Source organism: Malurus melanocephalus, unplaced genomic scaffold, assembly GCF_030028575.1.
Source record: "Malurus melanocephalus ecotype Western Australia unplaced genomic scaffold, MMel_1.1 scaffold_163, whole genome shotgun sequence".
Taxonomy (NCBI): domain Eukaryota; kingdom Metazoa; phylum Chordata; class Aves; order Passeriformes; family Maluridae; genus Malurus; species Malurus melanocephalus.
Genome location: NW_026623395.1, coordinates 149,519 through 173,468, shown reverse-complemented (window position 1 = coordinate 173,468; position 23,950 = coordinate 149,519). Strand labels below are relative to the sequence as shown.

Here is a 23,950-nt window from a genome sequence, read left to right as displayed (position 1 = left end):
GGAAGGGAGTTGGTCTGCACAAGCATGACCTAGCTGGGAAAGGAGTCAGCTGGGCACAACTTGATTAACTGAAGTTTTGGGAGAGTCCTTGTGTTACAGTTCAGTGGATTTGTGAGTCCCCACTACCACATAACAAACCTTAATTGATGTTTCAGGATGTGAGCCAATTTCATTTTTTTGGGGGGTGTGAGGGGATGGAGGGGATTKTGAGTTCTTATTCTGTATTCCAGTGCTTGTGCACCTGTGTGTAATGGAGAGGGGAGAACAAGGATGTGAAGACTCTTTGGCATCTCTGATGAAATGGGATTTTCTGTTTGTCCAGGTGTAGAAAATCAGTCTTTGTTGATGTTGGTGTGTGGATGAGGCAAAGTAAAACAGAATSATGTGCCTTCAGGTTTCAGTTCTCCAGTATTGTGAGCTTTGCTCTATGCACAGTAGCTTTAGTCTAAATTTACGATTCTTTTTTTTCCTCCTAGAGTAGTCTGACATCTGCTGTTATCTCTTGTGACCACCTGTCAATAAACTTTCATTTCAATATATTGGTTAGAGRGCTGTAGTGCCTTATTACTTTAATTCCTATTCACTTGTGTCAACTAAATGCATTTTTTGCTGTTTTTAGGGGAATACACCCCAGACACTGCTGGGATGCAYATTTTATGCTATATACTTGCATGTTCCATTGCTAGAGATGAAGCAGAACAATAACCATATTTGTATAGTCAGGTTWTAGGATTGAGGTTGTTCTCTACACAATATGTGATGTGTCCTAGGGCTGATTCATACACAAAACCAAACAGTTACAGCACACACAGAGTAAGACTTTTTTTAACTAAACACTGAGTTTGCTGTTTCTATRAATGTCATTCCACCCTTGTCCTCAATTGCATCAACTTGCATCATCTGTGTCTCTTGTATAGGAACAATTACCAGGCTTCTCAATGGTTACAGGGCTTTTTCTTTATGAAAACTCTTAGATGCTGCTAAACGGTATAGAAATCTAGTGGACCTAAAAAAAGATATTATCCACATGAACTTTTTAGGAAAATACATTTCTTGATATCTTGTGCTTTAAGTCCAGATCAAATAACTTTGTTACATCACTGACATAATTTTAAAGTTCTGGCCCTGTCTTTATAGTGCTGTAGCATTTCCTAGTTCAATACTTTTTATTATCCTTTAAAGTGATGACGTCTTTATTTTGAAACAATGTGGTGTTTTTGTAACTGCAGCCAATATARATATATAAATATATCAATATGCCTCTTCAGCTAGTTGGGTCTTCTCTTCCATCCTTAAGGCAAGAAACTGGTTGCTTCTGAAATAATAGGTCTGATTCAGCAACAGAGGCAGATTTGTAAATTGAACTTGGAAGTAAGCTTGATCTGTTTACATAMAGCAATATAGTGTATATAATCTGAATCTTGAGTGATGTTTACTTCAGAATATGTACCTGGATTAATTCACTTGATTATGGTTATTTACTATTCACTGCATCTGGCATTTGGACATCTTCAGCTGTCTATGTTGTGCTGTATTGACCTGTGCTGTATGGCTGTGAAGGCACTGAGCACTTAAATATGCAACGTAATCTTTGGTATCGGACACTTGTTAATACAAAAATGGAGTGGGTTTTTTTTGCCTAAATCTAAATGCTCAGCAGAAGCCCTCAGGCCATAGGATTTATCCATTAATTTGTGTCAAGTCCAGAAAATTTTGATAAAATAGGGATTATCCTCTTTTTAAGAGAGCTGAACAATAGAAAGTCTACTGCTTCATATGGTAAGCTGCTAATGATAATTGAAGGAATGTCTGTTACTGTTACTTGCCACTTAAAATTCTCTAGGGTAAACTTTCAGGTACCACGTTTTACTGTGCACATGCTGATCTTGACCATACTCTGCTGTTTTTCTTAAAAATCATACATGYTTTTAYATATTATAACCAAAAATAATTCCTCTTGCACATTTTCTTAGGGATKAATTAGCTTTGTTTAGTCTGCTAAGTATGAGACAATTCTTGTTTAAATTAATTTTACCCCTGTTGAACACTTTCTAGATTTTTGAACTTCTGTGTCAGAGTAGGCAAAATACTCCAGTAGTGATCCTTCCTGCTGTGGCTTTCTTGCAATCACCGTGGCCTTTGGACATACAAAGATGAGTTAGCAGAAAAATAATGCTACAATTTATTTTTTTTTGTCTGTTGTATATCCAAATCCTTTTCAGAGTCTTCCCAAATTCCATTTTCCTATTCCCAAGTATGACTTGCTCATTGTTCACCAGACTTCCAGCTGAAAAAAAMCTGCAGGTGCCTAATTTTGTAGGTGACTCATATCACTACCTAAGACTCTTGTCTTCTCTGTTATTTACCATTCCTTTAATCTYTCATGCACCCTTTATTAGATATTTTTTGCCATCCTTCAGGTGAGTGACCATTTTAACTCGTGCCAGATGAATTCATGTGTTGCTCACTTGCCATATGGGGTCCTCCAGGGTAATTCATCTGTTCTCTGGCTCTTTTTCAGCAGCRGGCTGACTCTCTTATTTACCTTGTGTAGATCCCTTCAAATAGGCTGTAAGCCCTGGGGTCCATGGTGTACAAGCCTGGGCTGGGCAAATATGTACATGCAAAAGCTCGTTTTACACACTTTATGATTTGCATATGCAGATAATTGCACGTTTAATTGGAGCTTTTGTTTCGTGCATCTCCCAAGTCTGCCTTGCAAAGTTTGCCAAATGCTCTGCTATAGGGAACCAAGACAAAAAAAGATTTCTGAAAGGTATTCTATGCATGATAATTGAAACATGAATAGAAATTAACTCTGTCTCTGYGGCAGTTTTGTTTTGGTGGATGACAAGGGACATTTAAGCTAAAATTCTGAAGATGTCGTGTGCTTTTGTTCCTCTAAAGGATGAAAATAAAGGTAAAGAACTGCTGGTAGCCCTGCCTCCACCTGCTTTTCTTTGCTGCTCTTAAAATAGACTTTGAAGCGAATGTATTTTAGCTTTCATGGAAAAGAGAGTTTTCTGTAACCTCTYCAGTAATTAAATAATTTTGAAACTTGAAGTGTTTTGAAGCAGAGAGAGGAACGACATGATCTGGTTGTGCTTAAATCTGTTTGAATGATGGGTGACATCCTCGTGATGAGGGAGGAGGAGGAGAAGGGTGCTCTGTAAAACACCATAAAATGGTGCATCTTAACTCTGCAAAACTGACTGTGCCAGGGCTCTTCATGGAGAGCAATGCCAGCTGCTGCTTTGTCTGCACAGACTTGTTGAGTTTTCATTCTTTGCACAAGTTTAGACTGACCGGGGTACAAAACAATGAATACTCTGTATGTTTCTTAGGAACATTTCCTATGTGTTAATGGTAACTAAAAATGGACCTCTGAAGTAAGCCTTTCTCTCAGCAGGAGGGACTTGCAATAAAAATCTTGAAGAACATTGTGTCCCACTTTTTCTCTCACAGAAGTAAATATTTCTTTTTTTCCTTCTTCTTCAATTTTAAATCTATTTTATTATATATTGTGGCTTCCTATTCCATCTGTCAGATGATAATAACAATGCCAAGTCATACCGTCATCAGACTTTTCCTACAAGAGCCCAGGAAATCTTTTGTCTTCTGGAAAAGCTGTAGAAAACCAAAGTTCTTTGTCTGTTTGTAATGAAAAGGCTGTGAGATGAGGAAAATTGTTTTGTGGTGCTAGAGTGGGGAGTGGTGGGCTTTATGGGGAGTGCAGCCAGTCTGGCACAAAGATCCATTTCCCGTCACCCACTCTCATTTCAAGTGCAAATTGAAACAAACTACAGGGTCAGCCAACAGTTGTTATACAGCAAATAATTAATTTTTAATTTTTGTCTAATTAATTTTGTCATTAATTTATGTCTTTTTGAAATGACAGATACTTTGGATGAATACTTTGAGTATGAAGCTGAGGAGTTCCTGGTCTCCTTGGCCTTGCTGATCACCGAGGGCCGGACACCCGAGTACTCCATCAAGGGCAGGACAGAGGGCTTTCACTGCCCACCAGCACAGTCCAGTCAGCCACCAACAGCTAAGCATGAATGCAGCGACAAACTGGCTCAGGTATGCTGGTGGCACCCATTTCATGTCACAAATCCTCCCTACCATGGCTAAAGTCAGCCAAGAACCCTGCAGTGGATTCACAGTTAAGCATGAGTAACAATGSCTTTCTGTCAGTCCTTCATTTAAATGAGTATGTAATTCAGTATCCTGCTAATAATAGATCTGTCCTTAAAATGAGAGATCATTAAGCCTTTTATCCTKGAACATGAAGTTCTGCATGACTACCTGCATGCAGTACCTATTTGAATCTTTACTATGCAAATGACAAGCACTATACTTAGCATTCTTGGTCTGGGGTTTCTTTTGAGAAAATGTAGGCTGACTTGCCTAACTTTTTGCTTTTCCAGGTGTTCTTGAAAAGTTAGTGATCCAAAAAACACAAGCAYGTCAAATTTAGGCAGTTTGTTTGGRACTAAAGTTGGAACATCCCATCTCTCAMGTGAAAGTTCTTAARTTCTGTGGGAATTTAAGTTATATTCATGCAGAAGTTAGYCTGCTCCAAGACACAGAATTTATAAAGATAGTGCTTGAGTCTGTCTATCCAAGAGGGTGCTTTGAGGAGAGATAACTGCAAGGTGTCAAAATGCTGTGGTTGGGGAAATGTATTTTTGTAACTTCTGCAATTTTCTAAGGGAAGTTGCTCAAATGGCACCTGTAAAGGATTTCTTAATTGTTTTTTTTCATTTAATAACTCTGGAATCTTATTTCTGATTTGGTGAAACCTGACTCACAGAATTTGACCCTTACCCTTCTCTAGTGCTTTGGAATGTGCTTTTAAGTTCGATTTAAATCTGGCTAGTGTTTTCATGGCTTGTTTATGTTGACATTTTTCTTTCCCTCAGTGTCGTCAGGCCAGACGAACCAGATCTGAGGTTATGCTACTGTGGAAGAACAATATTCCAATCATGGTAGAAGTGATGCTACTTCCAGACTGTTGCTATAGTGATGAAGGGCCCACCACTGAGGGCARTGATTTAAATGATCCTGCAATCAAACAAGATGCATTGCTCTTAGAAAGGTGGATTTTGGAGCCTGTTCCTCGACAGTAAGTTGCATATGAGGATTAGCTGATACCTGCAAGAATCTTATCATATGAAAGTCCTTAAAGTGATCAGTTAGTGTTTTCGAACTGGCTCTTTGCTATGAAGACTGATCTAAGAAAACTACTGTTTGCTAATGAAATTGAAGCATCTCAGTTTTATTCTTCTTATACTCAAAATTTCTGTAGTGCACATTGTGCAGTGCCAAATGTGAAATGATCCATGGTCCTTTTAATACGTTTAATATTTGTTATGTCAAATTTACAGTGTATAAAAACAAATCAGGTTCTGAACAAAGATCTGGCAATGTTCAGTTCTAACAGGTCTCTGAATATTTTTRCCAACACCCATGTGTTTTTCTTTAAATGTCTTAGGAGTGGAGATCGATTTATTGAAGAGAAGACCCTTTTATTGGCTGTTCGCTCCTTTGTTTTCTTCTCTCAGCTGAGYGCGTGGCTGAGTGTTTCACATGGTGCTGTTCCCCGAAACATCCTGTACAGGTACTCCTGAAATGGAAAAAAACTCGTTTGCAGATTGCTGCAGCTTGTCTTAAAATCATCCTTCTCTCCTGTTTCCCKCTTGCTTTTAGAAGGTGCCACATTGTTGGCGCGGTACTTTGGCAGTTCTGTAGGATTTGTATTACTCTGCAAAGTACGGCAGTTGCTGATGTTTCCGGTGCTTTTTCTTAGACATTTGTGTTATGAATAGATGATTAAAAACTCTTCATTTGGCCATTTTTGTAAATGTCCTTYGGTATTGTTTCAGGGTGAGCGCTGCAGATGTGGACTTGCAATGGACCTTCTCCCAGACACCCACTGAGCATGTCTTTCCTGTTCCTAACGTCTCTCACAACGTGGCCTTGAGAGTCAGTGTCCAGTCCTTGCCCAGGCAATCCAACTACCCAGTTTTGACCTGCAGTATTCACACMAACCTTAGCTTTTATGAGAAGCGAATGCAAGAGCGTAAGTTCCATCAGCACGGCGATCCCAGCACTGCCCAGCAATGCAGTGCTTCCAGTCCACAGTGTTTTCGTGGGAAACAGACATGGACCGTGACACCTGARGGCCTACTTAATGGAAAAAAGATGCCTGAATTTACTACATCTTTCAGAAATTTGAAACTTTATCCATCTACCAGRCTTGGATCTGACTTTGGGGCATCGCAGTCCAAAGTTCAGTGCTATAACACTACAGCAGACAGTAAGACACAATCTCGTGAAACACCGGTCAGAACTTTTAAATCCTATTCTCTAGCTGACTCCCACGTTTCCAATGGTCATGGCTCTCATCAGCCCACGGGAGGAACCAATCCTTTGATAGGCTCTTTACTTCAAGAACGGCAAGAAGTCATTGCAAGGATTGCTCAGCACTTGATTCACTGTGATCCAGCCACTTCACCAGTTGTTGCTGAGCGTYCGTTCAGCACGCATGAAAACATCTCGGCTACGCCAAAAGCTTTTCGGAGTACGTTCGAAGATGAAAACTTGCCAAGGAAAAGCAAGGAAAGCTCCCCTGTTTCTGTTGCCAACTTGGACAATGCAGCACAGGAAGATGGTGGTGAAGGCAAAGCCAGAGCAGTGCCAGAGGTCACTCTGCTGGATGCCCGTGTTCCAGGGAACCACTGCGGCCGTCAGTCAGCGGGAGAGAGCAACCCCCTGATCGATTCCCTGCTCCAGGAGCGGCAGGAGGTGATAGCAAGGATTGCCCAACACTTGATTCATTGTGATCCAGCTACTTCCCATGTCGCTGGGCGTCCGTTCAAAGTGCATGAGGCCAGTCCAGTCACTTCCAAAATTTTCCGAAGTACGTATGAAGATGAAAATTTGCTGAAGAAAGGCAAGGARCCATCTTCTGTTTCTTTTGCTAAATCCAACTTTCCTTTGTTAGAAGACAGTAATAAATTAGGGACAAAGCCATCTGATACTCCTATCAGTCCTTCAAGGTTTGATGGAGAATCRAAGACTTCTCTGAAACTCCAAGCAAGAAGAAAATTGGTTTTAGCAAAACCCAGTGAAGCTGTCCAAAATGCATTTCATCAGACTTCAAATAAATCTTCTCATGCATTTAGTAGCATTCACATATCATCATCATGTATTAAAGAAAATAAATCTGAAGTTCCAGATAAATCAGAAATACATTCTGGTTRTGCACAGAAAGACCAGGTAACCAATAGAATTAAACAGGGTTCAAATTCCAGCAWCATTGATGAACAGATTTGCACAAATAAACTTAAAGAAAGAACAGTTGTTAGTGAGAACAATGGCACAGACARTTTTAATAATTTACAAATAGAAAAATGCAGAATACTTGAAGGTACAAAAAAAGCAACTGTGATGCCTGTATCTGACTCTTTGCACAAAAATGAGCTCAAGTGTTTAGATAAAGACTCCAAAAAAMCAAATATTTATGAGCAAAATACTCAGCTTGTTAGTATTGAAAATTATTTAAATAAAGACCATGACAGTTTCAAAAACAAAACCAAACAAGATAAAACAAAAACTGCACATGATGAGAATGAAGACCCAACAGGCCTCGATTTGCAAAGCACTTCTCAGAAGAAACCTGCAGGTGACAATGTGGTTAAGTGTGAGCGGCAGAAGAACCCAGATGTACAGGTAAATWCATATGGGAACAGACTGTAATTCCTATAGCTGCCCTTTGTCACACAGCTTGTACCCTGTATCGCTAAGGGCCCATAAGAAGAGGAATTTARGCTTGATCTCATAGGTAGCAGCTTGTTACCACTGTAATCTTGGCCTGAAGTAACTCAGGAAGGATTTCTTCATGGRAAGGGTTAAGCATGGGATTGGACTGCCCAGGTGGTGGAGTCCCCATCCCTGGAGCTGTTCAAGGAACACCTCAGTGCCATGGTCTGGCTGACAGGGTGACCTGTGAAATGCTTCTGTGTGACTAACTTGGCTGGGGGTGCCTCCCCTAAACTTMCTAAGTTTAACGTGGAGAAGAGCACTGTCCTATTGCACTCACTGTGACAGAGTTATGAAGCACTGTTTCCACAGGCAGGGAGACACCCTGGTCTGTGTAAATGCACCGTGTCTGAATGTAGAATGTGATCTTTGGGGAGCAGTCTGTGCTGTTGTAGGGAATTCCAGTATAAATTGAAGGGAATTTATACTGGCTGTTTCATCACATGCTAATGTGATGKAGCTCCACCTGGGTCAGGACAGGTCACGGAAATATCCCTTTGATAACCTGAGYAAATTTGTTTTGCTGGCAGAAAGCACCATCTCTAAAACACACAAATACGTGGCGGAAACACAATTTTCGATCCCTGGATGGAACTTCAACCAAGGCTTTTCATCCCAGAACTGGACTGCCTCTGCTTTCAAGTCCTGTAAGTTATTGTTGAAATTCTTTTAACTGAGAAGGGGAGTATTTGTTCTTCCAATGCTTGTGCGTGGTTTCACTTTTGACAAAGTGCCTAGGTGAAGTGTGCGTGTTTACTTGGTGTCACAGTGAGTAATCTTATGAGTGGAAATTAATATTTAAATGAGAGTTAACATGTAAATAAAGCTGGACAATAATTTTGGAAAAGAGAATGTTAAAGACATAGTTGTTGAGATCYTATCAAGATTAACAAAAGGTGGCATTGGAAAAACTGATGGAAACAATGCTTTGGAGCTATTTTAGAGCACAAAAAGAAGCATTTTGGAGATCAGTGTTTTAAGTGTAAGTTAACATTTTGTCATTTTAGAGGTTTTGTGTTGCTTTTTAATACCTGATTGCCTATTATTCCAAAGCTTTTGTTTCTGTGAATAGTTTRTAGTGTACATTCTTCAGTAACTAGAGATGCCATGGAGTGACTTAGTGAAACAAAGCTGCTGTGATARGGCAGACATTGGGAAGTGTTACAGTTCTGGGCAGGTTGTTTGGAGTTTTAAAAAGCCAGGCAGTCCCTATTAAAACTACTGAAGTAGTGAWGTCCTCTGATCAACACATGATATGCTTTATTCTTCAGTGCCTGTAAAGGYTGTCATATTTTCAAGGAAATTGGCTGGAAATTGTTGCAGCCCTTTTATTAGTGATACTCTGTACAGTTCCAAAGAGGCATCAGCTTCTTCCTGAATGTCTTTATTGAAATTCTTCCTCTTAATCAGAATTTACAGTCTCATCATTAGTAATCCTAGAACTTTCTTTACTAAGCTTAAAATACATAGGAATTACTCTCTCTGCTCTGTTTTTATAATTTTGTAATGTCATGACAATTCTTGGCAAAATGTGCTTACTTGGCTAAATTGTCTGTGGTAGCAGTTCAGTTTTCAAATTAGCATCTTCTTTCCTTGTTGAGGTTCCTCAAAGGAAAACACAGTCTGGGTGCTTTGATCTGGATTCATCATTGCTGCAGCTGAAATGTCTGTCTGCAAGAAGGTATGTTCTATTTACCAGAAACATTGAGAATTTTGAAGGAGGTATAATGTATATATATATTTACATGTAAAAACAAAGCATGTTAGCAAAGACAAAAAATGCTTTCAAAAGAATTCTTCTTTTGATACAAGGCTCAGCAGCCAARTTGCCCTGGGAGGTTCCAAGCTAAGGCAGCTCTGGGACAAAACCACAGAATGTGAGCTGCTGGCAGAATAAATTCTGTCCCAAGCAGGGGTAGATATGCTGTCAGATACACTTGAGTTTTCAGACAGAAAAGCTAGTAATTGTTGATTCTTCTTCAAACCAATGTTATTTTCATCTTATATTTTGTTCTTAGCATTGAAAATGTTAAACATTTTGTCTTTGGTTGTTCAGCGAACCAAACTTTTAAACAGGGCAAATCAGGACCTTTTATACATTAATACATGTAACATAAACAGCTTTTGGTATGGTAGGCTGATGTTGGAATCTTCAGAATACGAGACAAAAATATACACACACAAGAGAAAATAATTTGATACTTTGATCCCTGCTAATGGAGTTGATGGACAAAATTTTTATTTTTATCCCTGATAATGTAAAACTGGTGAAAATATTTTTCAGTTAACTAGAAAATGTATTGCTGAGGTATTAATAGGCAATGTTCAGCTGTTATTTCTTTAGGACAACATTTTGTAGTACAGTAAGTAAATTACTCTTTCTAGAGCTGTTTATACCCAGAAGACAAAAGCAAATGTGTTTACCCTTTATATTTATTCTGTCTTTTTTTAATAGCCCACAACAATGTATAAACAGGGATGGTGATCCAGACAGCCATGGGAAACCTTTTCTAAGTTCTAGTGCTCCACCAGTAACAAGTCTTAGCCTTCTGGGAAACTTTGAGGTACTCATATTCTCTAGAATTCTTGTGAATTTTTAATATTCTTCTGTACTGCATTTAAAAGTACATTACTGTGAACCATTCCAGTCTTATTAGAATGTAAAAATTCCTAACTAAATTGAATAAAATTTGTTTTAATTTCCAGCTGTAAAGGCACTTACTTCATGCCCCAGACATCTTTTGTCTCAGAGAATCAAATACAATGAGTTGCTTAAGCTTTTCTTTCCCACTATGGTCAAGTTGGAAGATGTTCTGTTGCCTTAAATGAAATTTAATAACCTGTAATTGTTCGTATTTATAATGTACTTACCTAGAAAAAAGGATTTACATTTACACTGTTAAAATCTACTTAATATGTCACAAAAGCTGAATTAAATCAGTGTAGTAAGCAGAACATGTTTGATGTGTAGGTTCCAGCTCTTCACATCATGTAAAATATCCAATAACAGCAACTTCATAGGCAGTGCATTTATGGGTTATATTGTACTGTCTTGTGAAATATGGTGTTGAATTTGCTGGGGAAGATTACAGATTCTAGGTTATTTTTTTCGGATAGAATGTGCAAAAAATCAGGCATAGGTCCTGTTGCAGTAAAGTTCTCCATGAGCTTTTGCACAATTTCAGCAGGTTGAAGACAGGATTTGGACAATGCTTTCTCTTAAACCACYATTGTCTTACTGAATGTTCATGATTTTTGCCTTAGTGATTTTTGATTTTTGGCAGGTCACCTTATGAAACACCCAAATTCTTATATAGACTCGTTTCCTTGTTTGCTGCTTAGTTCTGCTCTGTTTTATTTGAGGTGTTCCCTGCTCAAGCTGTGCTTTGTTTTTCAGGAATCTGTGCTGAATTTCCGCCTGGACCCGCTCGGGGTCGTGGAGGGTTTCACAGCAGAGGTGGGAGCCAGTGGAGTTTTTTGTCCCACGCACATGACTCTGCCAGTTGAAGTGTCATTCTACAGTGTTTCAGATGACAATGCGCCCTCTCCTTACATGGTAAGTGTGTGGTTGGATTTATTTTAAATAGATTCTGATATGTGGAGGTGAAGAGCAAGAGCTTGGTGAGTAGAGGGTTCAGAAAGTGAAGATTGGCAGGGATCTGGCTTATTTTCAACTGCCTGTAACAGTTCTCTTGTCTCTCCTTCCTTTCCCTAACTCGTGYTTTTCCTTCCACTTCTCTGCCCCACCATTCTGCTCTCCTCTTGGGAGACTGAATGGATTTSTCTCCCCCCACACTGCAGTGATCAACCCCCAACATCTCTTTTTWTCCATCTAACTTAAAATAGCAGTGAGGCAATAGCTGGGCTTAACAGGATACATTTTGTTGTCCCAACAAACAGCTGCTCTGGGCARCTAACCACATTGTAGAGTGGCTTAGGTGCAGGCCAAGGGGCCATTGCTGACAGACACCTGAGACCTGAAAGTTATTCAGCCCCTTCTTTTGACACAAATATTGTCAGAGCTGTTGTGACACACGGTGCTCTCACAGGCTGCATGGTTTGCTGATGTTTGTAGTGACAGTGTTTGTGTTCTCAGTCTCTGGGTGCTAATTCTGTTCCACCTTTCTGCAAAGACAGAACGGGTTTTGCGTGTCTAAAAGTTCTTCTCTCTAAAAAGTTTCTTGTATGCTGGCACTGAATCAGAGGCTGGGTTTGTTCTGAATGCCTGCTAAGGAACCTCATTTTTATGTAGGTGACAGWTCCAATTTTTAGAGGTTTTTGTATGTGTACATTTAATATATGCTAAAGGGTTTGTTTAAACATGTAAGTCAAGCAATGAACATCTGAGTATCCCAATATTTAGATTTTAAATCCATAGCAGTTACCATATTCCTGACCTTCTGTTTTGGAAAGTATTCAGAAAATTAAATTGCTTAGAGTTTAAGTAATTGCTTTGAGTTTAAACTTGTATACGTCTTAACCATTGCAAAAAGTATGTTTTTTGCTTCCATCTTTCTAGATTATTTCACATGGTTTTCCAGGAGGTGAAGGGATTCTTATGCACCTCAAATGGTTAAAGTAGCATTGCCTATTTTCCTAGCTGGGTTTCATTGTTTCAGGCTTTTCCACATGCTTTAAATAYGCTGTTATGGCTGAGTCTCCCAGGATTAATAGAGCATTTGTGCAGTGCCTCCATCATCAGAACCATTGTTTCTGTTTGTATAGCTAGTTTCTGTGCTTTGGGGTCTCTCTTTGGCTGTTTGGTTTGGGTTTTTCAAGGGCMGTGCAGCAGTGGTGCCCTGCAGGCGGATCAGATGGGTGGCAGTGCCCTGTGRGGCACTCTGCAGATCACAGCTGCTACAAAAGCACACGTCATCCTTACTAAAGTTTGGATTAGAATGGAAGATTAAGTGCATCTGCTGCCTTTGAAAAGCAAAAATGAGTTCTGTRAGATTTGGAGTAGTATTGGTGCAATTGTAGATGATATAGAAATGGAAAGGAGGAGACAAATGTTTCATTTTAACCTCMCAGCTGCTTTGAAAAGAAAAMTCTGTTTTGTCTTAGCTCCYTGATGTGGAGAAGATGTGGRAACTTGAATCTTGTTTYAAGTGGAGAATGTATCTCTTATTGCACAGCTTTTAATGGTCTGCCAAAGTATCTGTAAGGGCCCTACTGTTGATTTTTTTTAACTGCATATTAAATGCATTGTCTTCTTTATTTTTAGTTTCTATACATTACTGATGATTAGAAYATTTTGATTTGTTTATCTCTGTGAACTAAATATGTGTTTTGTTTTTGCAGGGTGTAATTACTTTAGAGTCCCTTGGTAAAAGGGGTTATCGGGTACCGCCTTCAGGAACAATACAAGTGGTAGGTACTCAGCAGATAAGGGTGCCTTGAAACCAATTACAGCAAGAAAGTCATGCAGAGATGAGATTATGGGAGATGAGCATGAAGCTAGCAGTGGAAATGTGCATCACTGTAGGTACTGTAGTAATTCAAGGTAGAAATCTGTGTCCAGACAGATTCCAGTCTTTGAACATTTCTGTGCTCTGAGGAGTCTTAAAATCAGTTACCGGAGATTCAGAATACTTGGGGGCACTGTGGCTTTGAAAAAGTGATGCGGGGTAATTAGGCCACAGTCCAAATCTTGAAATTCTTCTAAAGCGATAAGGATTGCATAATTGTACCTAACTTTTGTAATATTTTAACACCACCKTTACTTTTGTAATAAAACCACAAAGCAAATCACAGTGATTGCTYAGAACCAACGAACTGACTCTTTCTTTCAAGAACTCAGTCCAAGATAACACATTCATAATTTCAGGTTTAAAAGAGGAGCCCACCACTGTGCTTCCTGCAAGTATATTGTCTGGAAAAGAGTGTAGACAAAAAGCTGACTGGAACAATAAACAAAAATGGGGATGCTGATTAGCAAAGTAAGAGTAGCCATATACTATTGTATCATTCAGATTAGATTGTGTTTAGCATTATATTTWAAAATGGGGATTGCTGGTAGCTGAAGAGTTGAAAAACAGAGAAGCTTCACAATGTTTTTACATAAATGTTTCTGTAAGGCACAGAAACAAAGTGCAYAGAGAAATTTTGACAGATCGAGTTTGGGTTAGGTTTGGTTTTTGTTTTTGTTTTTTTTTTTAATTTGTCATCTCTAAAGGGTATTGTATTGGACTGTTTGTCTTTTCAGACCTTATTTAACCCTAACAAAACTGTGGTGAAGATGTTTGTGGTGATCTATGACTTGAGAGAAATGCCAGCTAATCATCAAACATTCCTACGGCAAAGAACTTTTTCTGTTCCTGTGAGACGAGAAATCAAGAGATCTGTCAATAAAGAAAACAGTCACCAGACTGAAGAAAAGCTACTACGCTACCTCATACATCTGAGGTAAGCTCCTTGAAGTTAAAAAAAAMAMAAAAAAAACCCCAACAAACCCAAGTCAAAACCACAAAAAAGTATCTGCCAAAATTTAACTCATAATTTCTTTCCCAGACAGCCTTTCTGTGTACAGAAGTAAGAAAGAATGAAAAGAAAAATAAAATAAGAAGAATGTTAACTCAGTCTTTAATCTAGACAGTAGAGGAAGAAGAGCTGATAAACAATTTGGATTCTCCTTGGGAGAAACAAAGTTAAAATATAACATAAAGCTCTCTCTTGACATTGAAGTGTTTTGTATAGCATTGYAAAGCTTAAATCTTTCCTTAGCAAGAGAAAGATATTATTCTRGCTGAATCAAGGCACTTTTTTTGAGGTTACAGGAAATAGTGAATGTGGATGTTACWTGGGCAAAAGCCAAAACTAAGGATCAATGAAGAAAAGGTGCCTGGTGTGCTTCAGGTGTGCCTCTTCACCAGAGCAGCTTGTAACATGGCAGATGGYCTGAGTTACAGTGTTTAGTGGCAAAAATGTAAATACCTGTTTCATGATGGAATACTGGTGATAATGCCTTTCACTTTATAAAATATTCACTCAATCTTCCTTAAATGATTTACAAAGCACTGCCTGAAACCAGACACTGTGCTGCTGCTCTTGGGGCATTCTGGAGACTGCAGTTGGAAACAAAAGATGAATGATGGATATACTCTGTCCTCCTGCAGTTTGCAGACTTTTTGCCTGTGTTTTTGTAGTAAGAAATGCCTGTACACACAGACCCAGTGCTTTCACTCCAGCACTTGGAAACCCACCAGCAGCTGACATTGTGAAGTGAGCAAGCAGAATAGAATCAAATACCTTACACTTCTCTATTGTTGTACAACTATTTCTAGTACATATTATTTTTCCTATTTAGTGTCATTGATTTCTATTCAACAGACTTTTGAAACACAACTTTGTCTAGAGCAGTGATTCTAAGCCAGACTTTCCCATTAAATTAAAGTTGACTGTCATAAAAAAAGAGTGTTGGTTTACTRGAGTGTGAAAATAGTGTCATGAACAGTGTTTTCATTCTGAAATTCGGCCTGGGTAGAAATTCATCCAACAGACCACATTAACTTGCAATGTCTAACCTAACCAGATAAAATTTTCATTTTGGGGCAAATTCTGAAAAAGTGTGTAGCCCCAGTCAAAGGTTGTATTTAGATGTAATGATGATTTGACTGTGCAGAAGAGCTGGGGACAGGGCTCAGCTGCAGTGGTGGGTAAMAGTCTGTGGCCAGCTGGGTCTGCCACGCTTCCATGAAGAGTAGTGCTCTTGTGTCCCCTTTCAGTTTTTACTTTAATGTCATTTGTCAATGTCTTGTTGAAAGACCAAGAATTACTTCCATTTGAAGGCAAATCTGCTTTCTGCCCTCTCATCTGTTACAGCTGGAAGTCCCTTAAGAGCTTACTATTTCTGATACCTGTTGAGAGACAGAAATGTTGCAGTTCTGTTGCYTCTCATTTTGAAATATCTGTACAATTTAGCTTAGCTTTCAGACATCTGGTAGGGATCAGTTCATGGGTTTATGATGTGCAATTGGAAATACATCAGTTTCTGATKGGAAAAAACAAAATCATAATTGCGRTGCTTAGGYGCTTACTTTGGAAAGTGAATAACTGCAGAGTWTGGCACGACTTTCTTCTTCAGTGATAAATCCAAGCAGTGGATCCTTTGTCATAACGTAAGAATGGCAGCACTCCTTTAAAGTAGCTTATGTTCATCAGTCTTGTGGTTTATTATACTAAGCACTTATGATTTTACAAAGGACTCAGTTGTCCATCTAATAGCTTTCTTTACTGAAGATGGATTTTAATTAGGAGGGCTTAAAAAAATCTTATTAGTTTGTTCATTCACATGCAAGTTGGTTTTAAACTGCATTTTTTAAAGCAGCTAAGTTTCCTTAAGCCTACCTAAATGAAAAGTTGTACAAACCAAGAAAGTTTTAACTATTCAGATTTATTTTTGTTTGTTACTCAAGCTGACTTAGAACAGCCTTCTGTTTCAGTTGCAGTAGTTAGTGAGCACATCTTAGGCTTCCGTATTGAAATTTTGTTCAAAAAAACAAATGAAGTCACCACCAGTGAGCTGCATTGTGGTCGCATCTGCTTGCGAGGCCTTAATCACAGTTGTCAGCACTCACATTATGAAAGCTCCTTTTCAAGTGGTAATTCAGCAAAAATGCTTGCATAGGTCTGGCGCTTAACATTGRCGGCCAGATTTTCTACAACAGTCTTTAAAGTGTCAGATTTATTGTGTGTGCAGCTTCTGCATGCATTTCTCGATGTTTGAGGTACTGTTCAATATGCCATTAGCCTGCACTTGTACCACAGCTACAGGATTGAGATACCAAATGTAGCTTGCACAGACAGCAGAGCTTTATTCATTATTAAAAACCCCCAAGAGCTGCACCTGCAGTTTAAGTTGTTTTTTGAAGATGCTTTGGGGATAATTTTTTTTTGTTGCATGTGAAGCAATGACTTTGTCTTGTAATTAAAGCTACTTGAGCATAAGAGCTGTGAGCTCAGCTCTGTTTGTGCCTCATTTCTGCCCAGCGTTTTGAGGATGATGACCTCCATGGGTTTCTAGGTCACGTTCTGGCACCCCTGTAAAAAGCAATTAAACAGCTAACCTGCCCACAGCTCAGCATTTTTTCAAGTCTTTAAAGCTTGGTCAACAGCCTTAGTTCCTGACACATTGCCAGGAATTGCATGGAGCATAATTGTTGATGCTTTAGCAGCTAAACAGTGCTGGTTACTGAGGGCTTGGTGAAGGGTAAGCTTGAACCTGGTTGTTAAAAGTAGTGATTCCTCAAGGTGTTGAGAAACTTTCTTTAAAATACTTTCCTAACTTGGCATATATCTTTGTTGGTGGAAGCTRAAGATACCTGCTATTACTGATTTACTAGCTTTTGATCTTTCTGCTTTCTCAGCATTTTTTATCCAGAAATTCTTATCCTTGTCCTAACGATTTTACTTATAGATTTTATAGATTGTGTTGTATAGTCTTTTCCACTTACAAAGCACATCTTGCTAYGTATGTTCTCATGATTATCCTTCTAGATCCTGTTTCTGTGAATTACTCTGTTCTTTGTGAATGTTGATGGCCTATATAATATTTAGAGGGACTTTGTGCTTGTATTTGTCATTTTTYCAGTAAAGTTCATCCACAAGACTTTCTAGCATCTGATATTTGTGTGCTTAAGCATTCTTGTATTTGTCTGTTTTTACTGTTCCTGGGACACCATCTGTCAGAGACCTTGGTTGTTTGGTTTCTTAAATTTCTTTACACAAAATTAGTGGAGCTGCCACAGCTCTGGAGTCAGTCCCATGCTGGTCACTCCATCACCACCCTGCGAGGATGTAGGGAATGCTTATCTCTTGATTATTCCAGTATATTTGCATGTATAAAGAGCAACATTTCTAAACAGCAATTACTAGGGTAGGCAAAAAAAATAGGTAATGGATGCAGAGATGAGAAAATTCCTTGAACTTTGCTGATGTCTCCCACTTATCCTTCAATCTTTTCTAAATGTCACGCTCAGAAAAGTCATGTTGCAGGGAACTGTTATTTACTGAGCAAAGGGAGTCTTGCAGGATTATCACTCATAGAAAAGAGCAAGCTTGAGAAGTTTAAAAATAGACCATGCTAATAATTCCTTTGAAAGATCCATGTGTAAAATGGGAGTTGAGATCTATTTTATGATGCTGCTTTGATATCTAGATCTATAGGAATGAATTTCAATCATACTTTTGCTGCAATAGATCTTTCAGTAAAATTTTTCCTTTTAAACGTGTTATGAGTGACATTCTGAGTTAACTGGCATTTGCTTTGTCCCTTGTCTCTTTCACTGTTCCTTGTGCTYTCTTCCAATCTTCTCTAAGGTAGTGTCTTCTCCCTTTTGCCTATCAGGTAAAGGGCTTTCCCACTGACAGCACCGAGCAAATAAATAGTGATGGATGGGAGCTCTGTGGGAGCCAGTAGGAGCATTCTGCYGGACCCTACTGCATTTAATGTCCTTGACAGCTGTATCTAGGAGAACAGAGTTTTCCTTTGTCTGGCTGTGGGGATGACTACAGGCTATTCTGCATCACTCATCTGAGCAGAACAGTGCCACAGAATCCATTTCTGAAACCTGCCTTCYTCAAACGATGAAGCCTTGATGGAGCTTCTGTGCTTGTCATTCTCCTATCTCTCAGAATTTCAAAYTATGAATAGGTTTATTCTAGAGATACTGCTTTTGTTTCAATGKGGTCAATAAGTAAATGCTTATTAAAAACCTGTTCAAATTATAATTGTGATAGTACAGCATGCATTAGAAATAGAACCTTTAAATGTGAAAAGAAACAAAGCAGAATGAAACTGTTAGGATATTCTTTCTCCTTTCATTTTAACTGACTAATTTTGTTTGTTCAAATGTGGTTTTGCCTTAATGTTTTAAAAGTGTGCATTTTATTTAATAATAATTAAATGTTAATCTTTTGTTTCAGATAACACAGATATTTGTGTCTTTTCAGGTTCCAGAGTTCTAAATCTGGAAAGATCTACCTCCACAGAGATGTAAGGCTCCTATTCTCTCGGAAATCCATGGAAGTTGATAGCGGCGCTGCATATGAACTCAAATCTTACACTGAATCTCCAACAAATCCTAAGTTTTCACCAAGATGCTAGCAAACAATGGCAAACTAAAGTATTCATTTTACTGTTGAGTACTCCTTGCAAGCAAAGATTGGTAGAGACAACAGTATAAAGTTAAGTCTGTAAAGGAATAAAAATGGCGCTCAAGAGAAAGAAGGTTCTGTGCGATCCTGGACCAGTTTTTAAAAGGTTTCTGGAATGAGCTTTGTGTATTCCAAGTAGACTGGAAACATACTTAAATCTAATCTTTTTGTACTGTTTAAAACCACTTCATTGGATGTGTTGCAATAGCAAATTCCCAAGTTAGTTTAGTGTTTACACTTTTTATTTTATTTTTCAGTTATTTAATATTTAATGTTTCATTTAATACTCAAGTGATGTTTGTCTTTAGTGTTCTAATGTAGCATAAATCCTATGTAAAATCATACTATGTATTTTTGGCATTAATATTGAAATCTGAAATATATACAGATGTCTTTAATCTGTGTGCTGTTTTAAGTGATATTCATTTAAGTTATTGAAAATGGGGACAACAGGTGAATTTCCATAACATTTCATACTATGCAAGCATTTAGCTGTTTTTTCTCTTTAATGGTACCCTTTTCCATTTTTTTCTCACATCCAGATTTAATAACACTTGCAACCACAGTGCAGATTGTTTATTTACTTACTCATGCATTCAGATCATTAGTTCAATTCATATTTTGCTCCCTTAATTTCTTTTCTTTCCTTAAGGGCCATTTTGATTTTGCTTTCCGTTATTAGTTTTTCCTCACATAAACTTTGCACCCTCCCCCATTTTATTTCTCAAATTGTGTTAAAGGATGTACTGTGCAAACAAATTAGTATTTATATCTTAAATATACACAAAAGCTATGAAACTTGTACTTTTTGTTTTATTTTTAGATGAGAGGATCTTCATGTAATCCTAAATATTTTTCATAGGTCAATTCCATGTAGGCCACTAGGTGGCCATAGGAAGTTTTACTAGCAATGCTACACTGGGCATAGGACTATTTTCCGATACGTGTGTGTATTCCTAAAACAAAACAGTCAGATGAACAGTTTATGCTAAGTGTTAAACTGTATAACTGAGAGAAATAAAGTTAGAAGCATTTGATTATATTTCATCTATATATTTAATAATGAAAATGAAGCTTTATGACGTTTGATGAAGGTCTGAGTTTCTCAACTGTCTTAAYTTGATTTATGTGTTTTTCTTTACTTTGCTGTAGGTTTTTAGAGTGTCARTAATATGCAAGGTGACCTATAACATGCTTATCTGATGAAGGCTCTGGAGAAAGGATGAATTTTATATTCAGCACTGCCCTTAGATGAGAGAAGTCAGTGTATCATGAAATCTCCAGGAAGTCTGCCAGGGAACGTAAGGGAGACCGGACTTTCCAGATGATACTTATCAGCTATCTTGTACATGCAAATGACTGCTGCTCCAAAAGGGCAAAGCTCAGATCTTGCTGAGTCCTTTCCCCACTTCAGCAGTGTTTTCCAATYTGTTACACGAAGTTTTCAAAGGTTACCTAGCATTCATTTTAGAGAGAATTGGGGAAAACTGTACAAAAAGAGATTGTCTGCAGTTTTTAGTCATTTGTGTGCCCTATAAAACTKAGAAAAGGTGTTTTTTTGGTAGCAGAAAGGTCAAACACAATTGCAGTTTTACTGTGTACGGAACTATGGTCTGGACTAGGATATCAAGAGTGCGTCCTAGTTTCTGTGTAGCTGCTATTGACTCATAAGCAAACAGCATGTATCCTCAAACTACTTATTTGTGTCATGGTGCACAGCTGCTTGCATAGTCAATGAAAAAAAGCATGAGGAAAGGACACATTTTTAATGAAAAGTCACTGTTCCAATTCCATGTAGTAGATTAACCTTTTATTTTACACTGGTATTATGCAATGTTTGTATCTTGATAGCTTTATTTAAAATAGACTTCTTCAAGCCATCTCCCTTCATTAATTTGCTTTGAACAGCAAAGAAGTGTGGATTTTGAATATGTGGTTACTACAAGTCATGTGTAGGAAATAAATTTGTATTCACTTTGACAGTCAAACTACACTTAGTCCCTGTATGGATTTGGAATGAAAGTGACTTTGGGTTATCTGAGCACAACTTTGATTTTACTGAGTCATTCTGCATTTACAGCTTGATCTGAGTAAACACTTTGCACCTGGAGAAATGCTGGATCTCATAACCTATGAACATAAATTCCACATGACTGTCTACTCACAGGTTAAGATTAGATTAATGTTTGAGAGGTATTTGGTTTCTTCTTTTTACTCCTCAATAGGCTCAACCATATAGAAATATTTTTAATAAATGTTTGAGTAGTTTAGAAGGTCCTCCAGTGATGGCTGCTACAACTAATCTCTCCCAGTGATAAAGTRTACTTATTGTGAGAAAGTTATTTATAGCATCCAAACAAATCCTGCTGAAGCTGAGTTAAATTCTATTTAGTCTTTTCACTATAAGCAAAAAAAAACCCCAATTTGGTTCCTGTATCTCCCTTCTCAGTCTTATTTTTTGATAACTAAGACATCYTCAGACTGTACAGTCAGCCTTTATTTTCTGCATCTCTCATCATTCTGGCTCTTTGCTTTCTTCTTTTGTACTGAATCAGTCTTGAACTGTCTGAGGCTGGACACAGCACCCCTGTCAGGGCCTCTCTGTGCYAATCAGACTGGAAGAATTGGTTGATAAATGATATGGATTAAAGTCCTCTTCATACATCCTGTTGTAATATGTGGGTTTTCACTATCAGGAGATGGCAACTTGCATTCATCTTGTTACCCAGTGTAAGAAATGTCCTACCTGCTTGTTCCCAAAGTGGTAGCTCTCCTTATTGAACTTTATTCTCTCACTATCCAAGGTTTCATATGCCAAACACAGCATTGCTGTTTGAAGAATTGATTGCTGTTTGCAACAAACTTGCATCCACCACATTAAAGTTTTATCTAATTAAGTTTCCCTAATTTGCATGGGGAAGTGTCAGAAGCCTYATTAATGCCAGAAGGCATCTGGAACTTCAGCCACCTTCACCCACTTCTCCACATGGTCTGTTTCCTTTTTTTTTTTAAAGGAAATATGCTTGTGTGAAACCCTTGTTCTTAACTGTGAATTCCTGCCTAGTTACCCTGTTCCTTTTGAGTGCTTATTTTAGATAATTTGTCAAGTCATTATTGACAGCTTAATTATAYAGCTTGGATTCTGTCCTCCCCATACTCCAAATTCAGGAAAAGTGACTCCTGGAAAGCCATTCATTTTTTACAGGTTCCTATATGAATCACAGTAATTAACTGCAGATTGTTCCTGTCATTCTCTAATCTCTTAAGAATATTTTTTCATCCAAGTTAAAAAATATTTACCAAAACTAATTAAAGTAACCTGTAAACCAATCTTCCCTTATTCCAGCTAGAGGCTATACTTCGTTGTTACATTATTTACCTTGATCATGCTAGATTGAACTAAAAGAAACATTAAACTCTCTTTTGTCCTTACCAGGTTTGTTCATTAATATTTTGATGCCCCCTTGTCTTCATGATCTGCTTTAAATACATGTCCTTAAAAACTGACCCAGTTTCTGTAGGCTGCTTTCTTGTATTTGAGGCCATTGAAGAACCTGGGCTTTTCCTGAGATTCTGAATTTATTTCCCATCTTTCCTCTGCATTGTGTTCCCTTAATGAAATAATTGCATTAAGGAACTGCTGAATCCTTGACTCTATGTTTTCCCTCACATTAATTTCCTAAAACATTTGAAAGAAATTAATGAGGTGTTGCATTCTTGTCTGTTGTCACTGCTTTGTTGTTCTGCTCTCTTTTAAAATCTGTGCACTTCATCCTTTTTTTTGATCATTTTTCTATGTTACTGTTTTTCACACTTTCAGACCAATMTCCCTGGTTTTGCTAGAAGCAAATGTGGCATACCCACCACTGTCATGCTTTTTCCATCATTAGCTAAAAACCCACCCATGCTTTCTATGATGTTTTTCCTATGCAATCTGCCCATCTGTRTCCCTTTCTGAATAAGGGATATGCACATTCCTTGGGTTCCCTGCAGCTACACAATCCTCAGGACAAAACTCAGGTGCACAAAGAAGCTCTTCCAGCTACTGGTTTGTGGGGTGTTTTGTAGAATTCAGCTGTGGCAAAATCATTGACAGCTTCTGTTCTCCCCTTTCTGATCTCTTACATTCTTCTCAACCATTATGGCACAAAGGCTGTCCTGGCCAGGCCCTCCTGAGCTATGCTAAGTAGAATCCTTACCTTGCTGTTCACATAATCCATGTATTTAGGGATCTCTAAAGATTTAGAGACCCTGAAGATTTATAAATGGTGGACTATTTAAACCCCTCCTTCATGCTCCTAAAGAGAGTCCATGGAAGGACCAGATAGTGAAAAGTAGATGAGGGAATAAAATACTCTCTATAACTTGATACTGTGCTGTGATGAAGTTCCAATGGACTGAGGACTCAGCTGCTTGTATTTTGATCACTAAGAGTGGCCAAAAAAACTAAACTAGCCAAGCAATAAAGGTGGGGTTTTTTTCCCCCTTTACCCTGATGCTGGGCAGGGGAGGCCAGGCAGGCCGGACGAGCTGGGATTAGCAAATTGTAGTGAGGTGGRGGCCAGTAATGGGACCAGAGGAAACGGCCTTAACCTGAGACACGGGAGATTCACATTAGATATCTGAAGAATTTTCACTGTTGGGGTTGTCAGGCATTAGAACGGCTGCTCAGGGAGGCGGTGGAGTCACCATCCCTGGAGGTGTTCAAGCGACGGGTGATATGGTTTAGCGGTTACAGCGCTGCCTGTACGGCTGGACTGGAGCACACTGAAGCTCTCTTGCAACGCCGATGTTTCAGTATTTCTGTGATTTCTGTGATTTTGTGCGGGCCGGGCCCGTTCACCCCCAGTCCCGCCTCCGCCGTACCCGAACCCCGAGCGCGCGGCTCCGGACGTGACGCGCRGGGCGCGCGCGGACCCCGCCCCCGCTGCCCAGCCCGCGCGCGCGGGGGCCGAGGCGGAGGAAGTCT

General features: G+C 38.7%; 1 protein-coding gene across 2 annotated transcripts in view; it reads left to right on the top strand.

The window, feature by feature from the left end:
- The window catches only part of ATOSA (atos homolog A), a 46,158-nt gene extending 26,775 nt beyond the window's left edge, over positions 1-19,383 (top strand). For both annotated transcript variants that reach the window (XM_057372077.1, XM_057372078.1), the window contains exons 2-12: positions 3,899-4,083; positions 4,926-5,128; positions 5,498-5,623; positions 5,889-7,737; positions 8,358-8,474; positions 9,429-9,508; positions 10,283-10,391; positions 11,225-11,383; positions 13,129-13,197; positions 14,033-14,232; positions 18,778-19,383. In XM_057372077.1, coding sequence (XP_057228060.1) covers positions 3,899-4,083; positions 4,926-5,128; positions 5,498-5,623; positions 5,889-7,737; positions 8,358-8,474; positions 9,429-9,508; positions 10,283-10,391; positions 11,225-11,383; positions 13,129-13,197; positions 14,033-14,232; positions 18,778-18,931 — 3,251 coding nt within the window. In that variant the 3' untranslated portion in view covers positions 18,932-19,383. The remainder of the gene's footprint in view (positions 1-3,898; positions 4,084-4,925; positions 5,129-5,497; positions 5,624-5,888; positions 7,738-8,357; positions 8,475-9,428; positions 9,509-10,282; positions 10,392-11,224; positions 11,384-13,128; positions 13,198-14,032; positions 14,233-18,777) is intronic.
- The last annotated feature ends 4,567 nt before the right edge of the window (positions 19,384-23,950 follow it).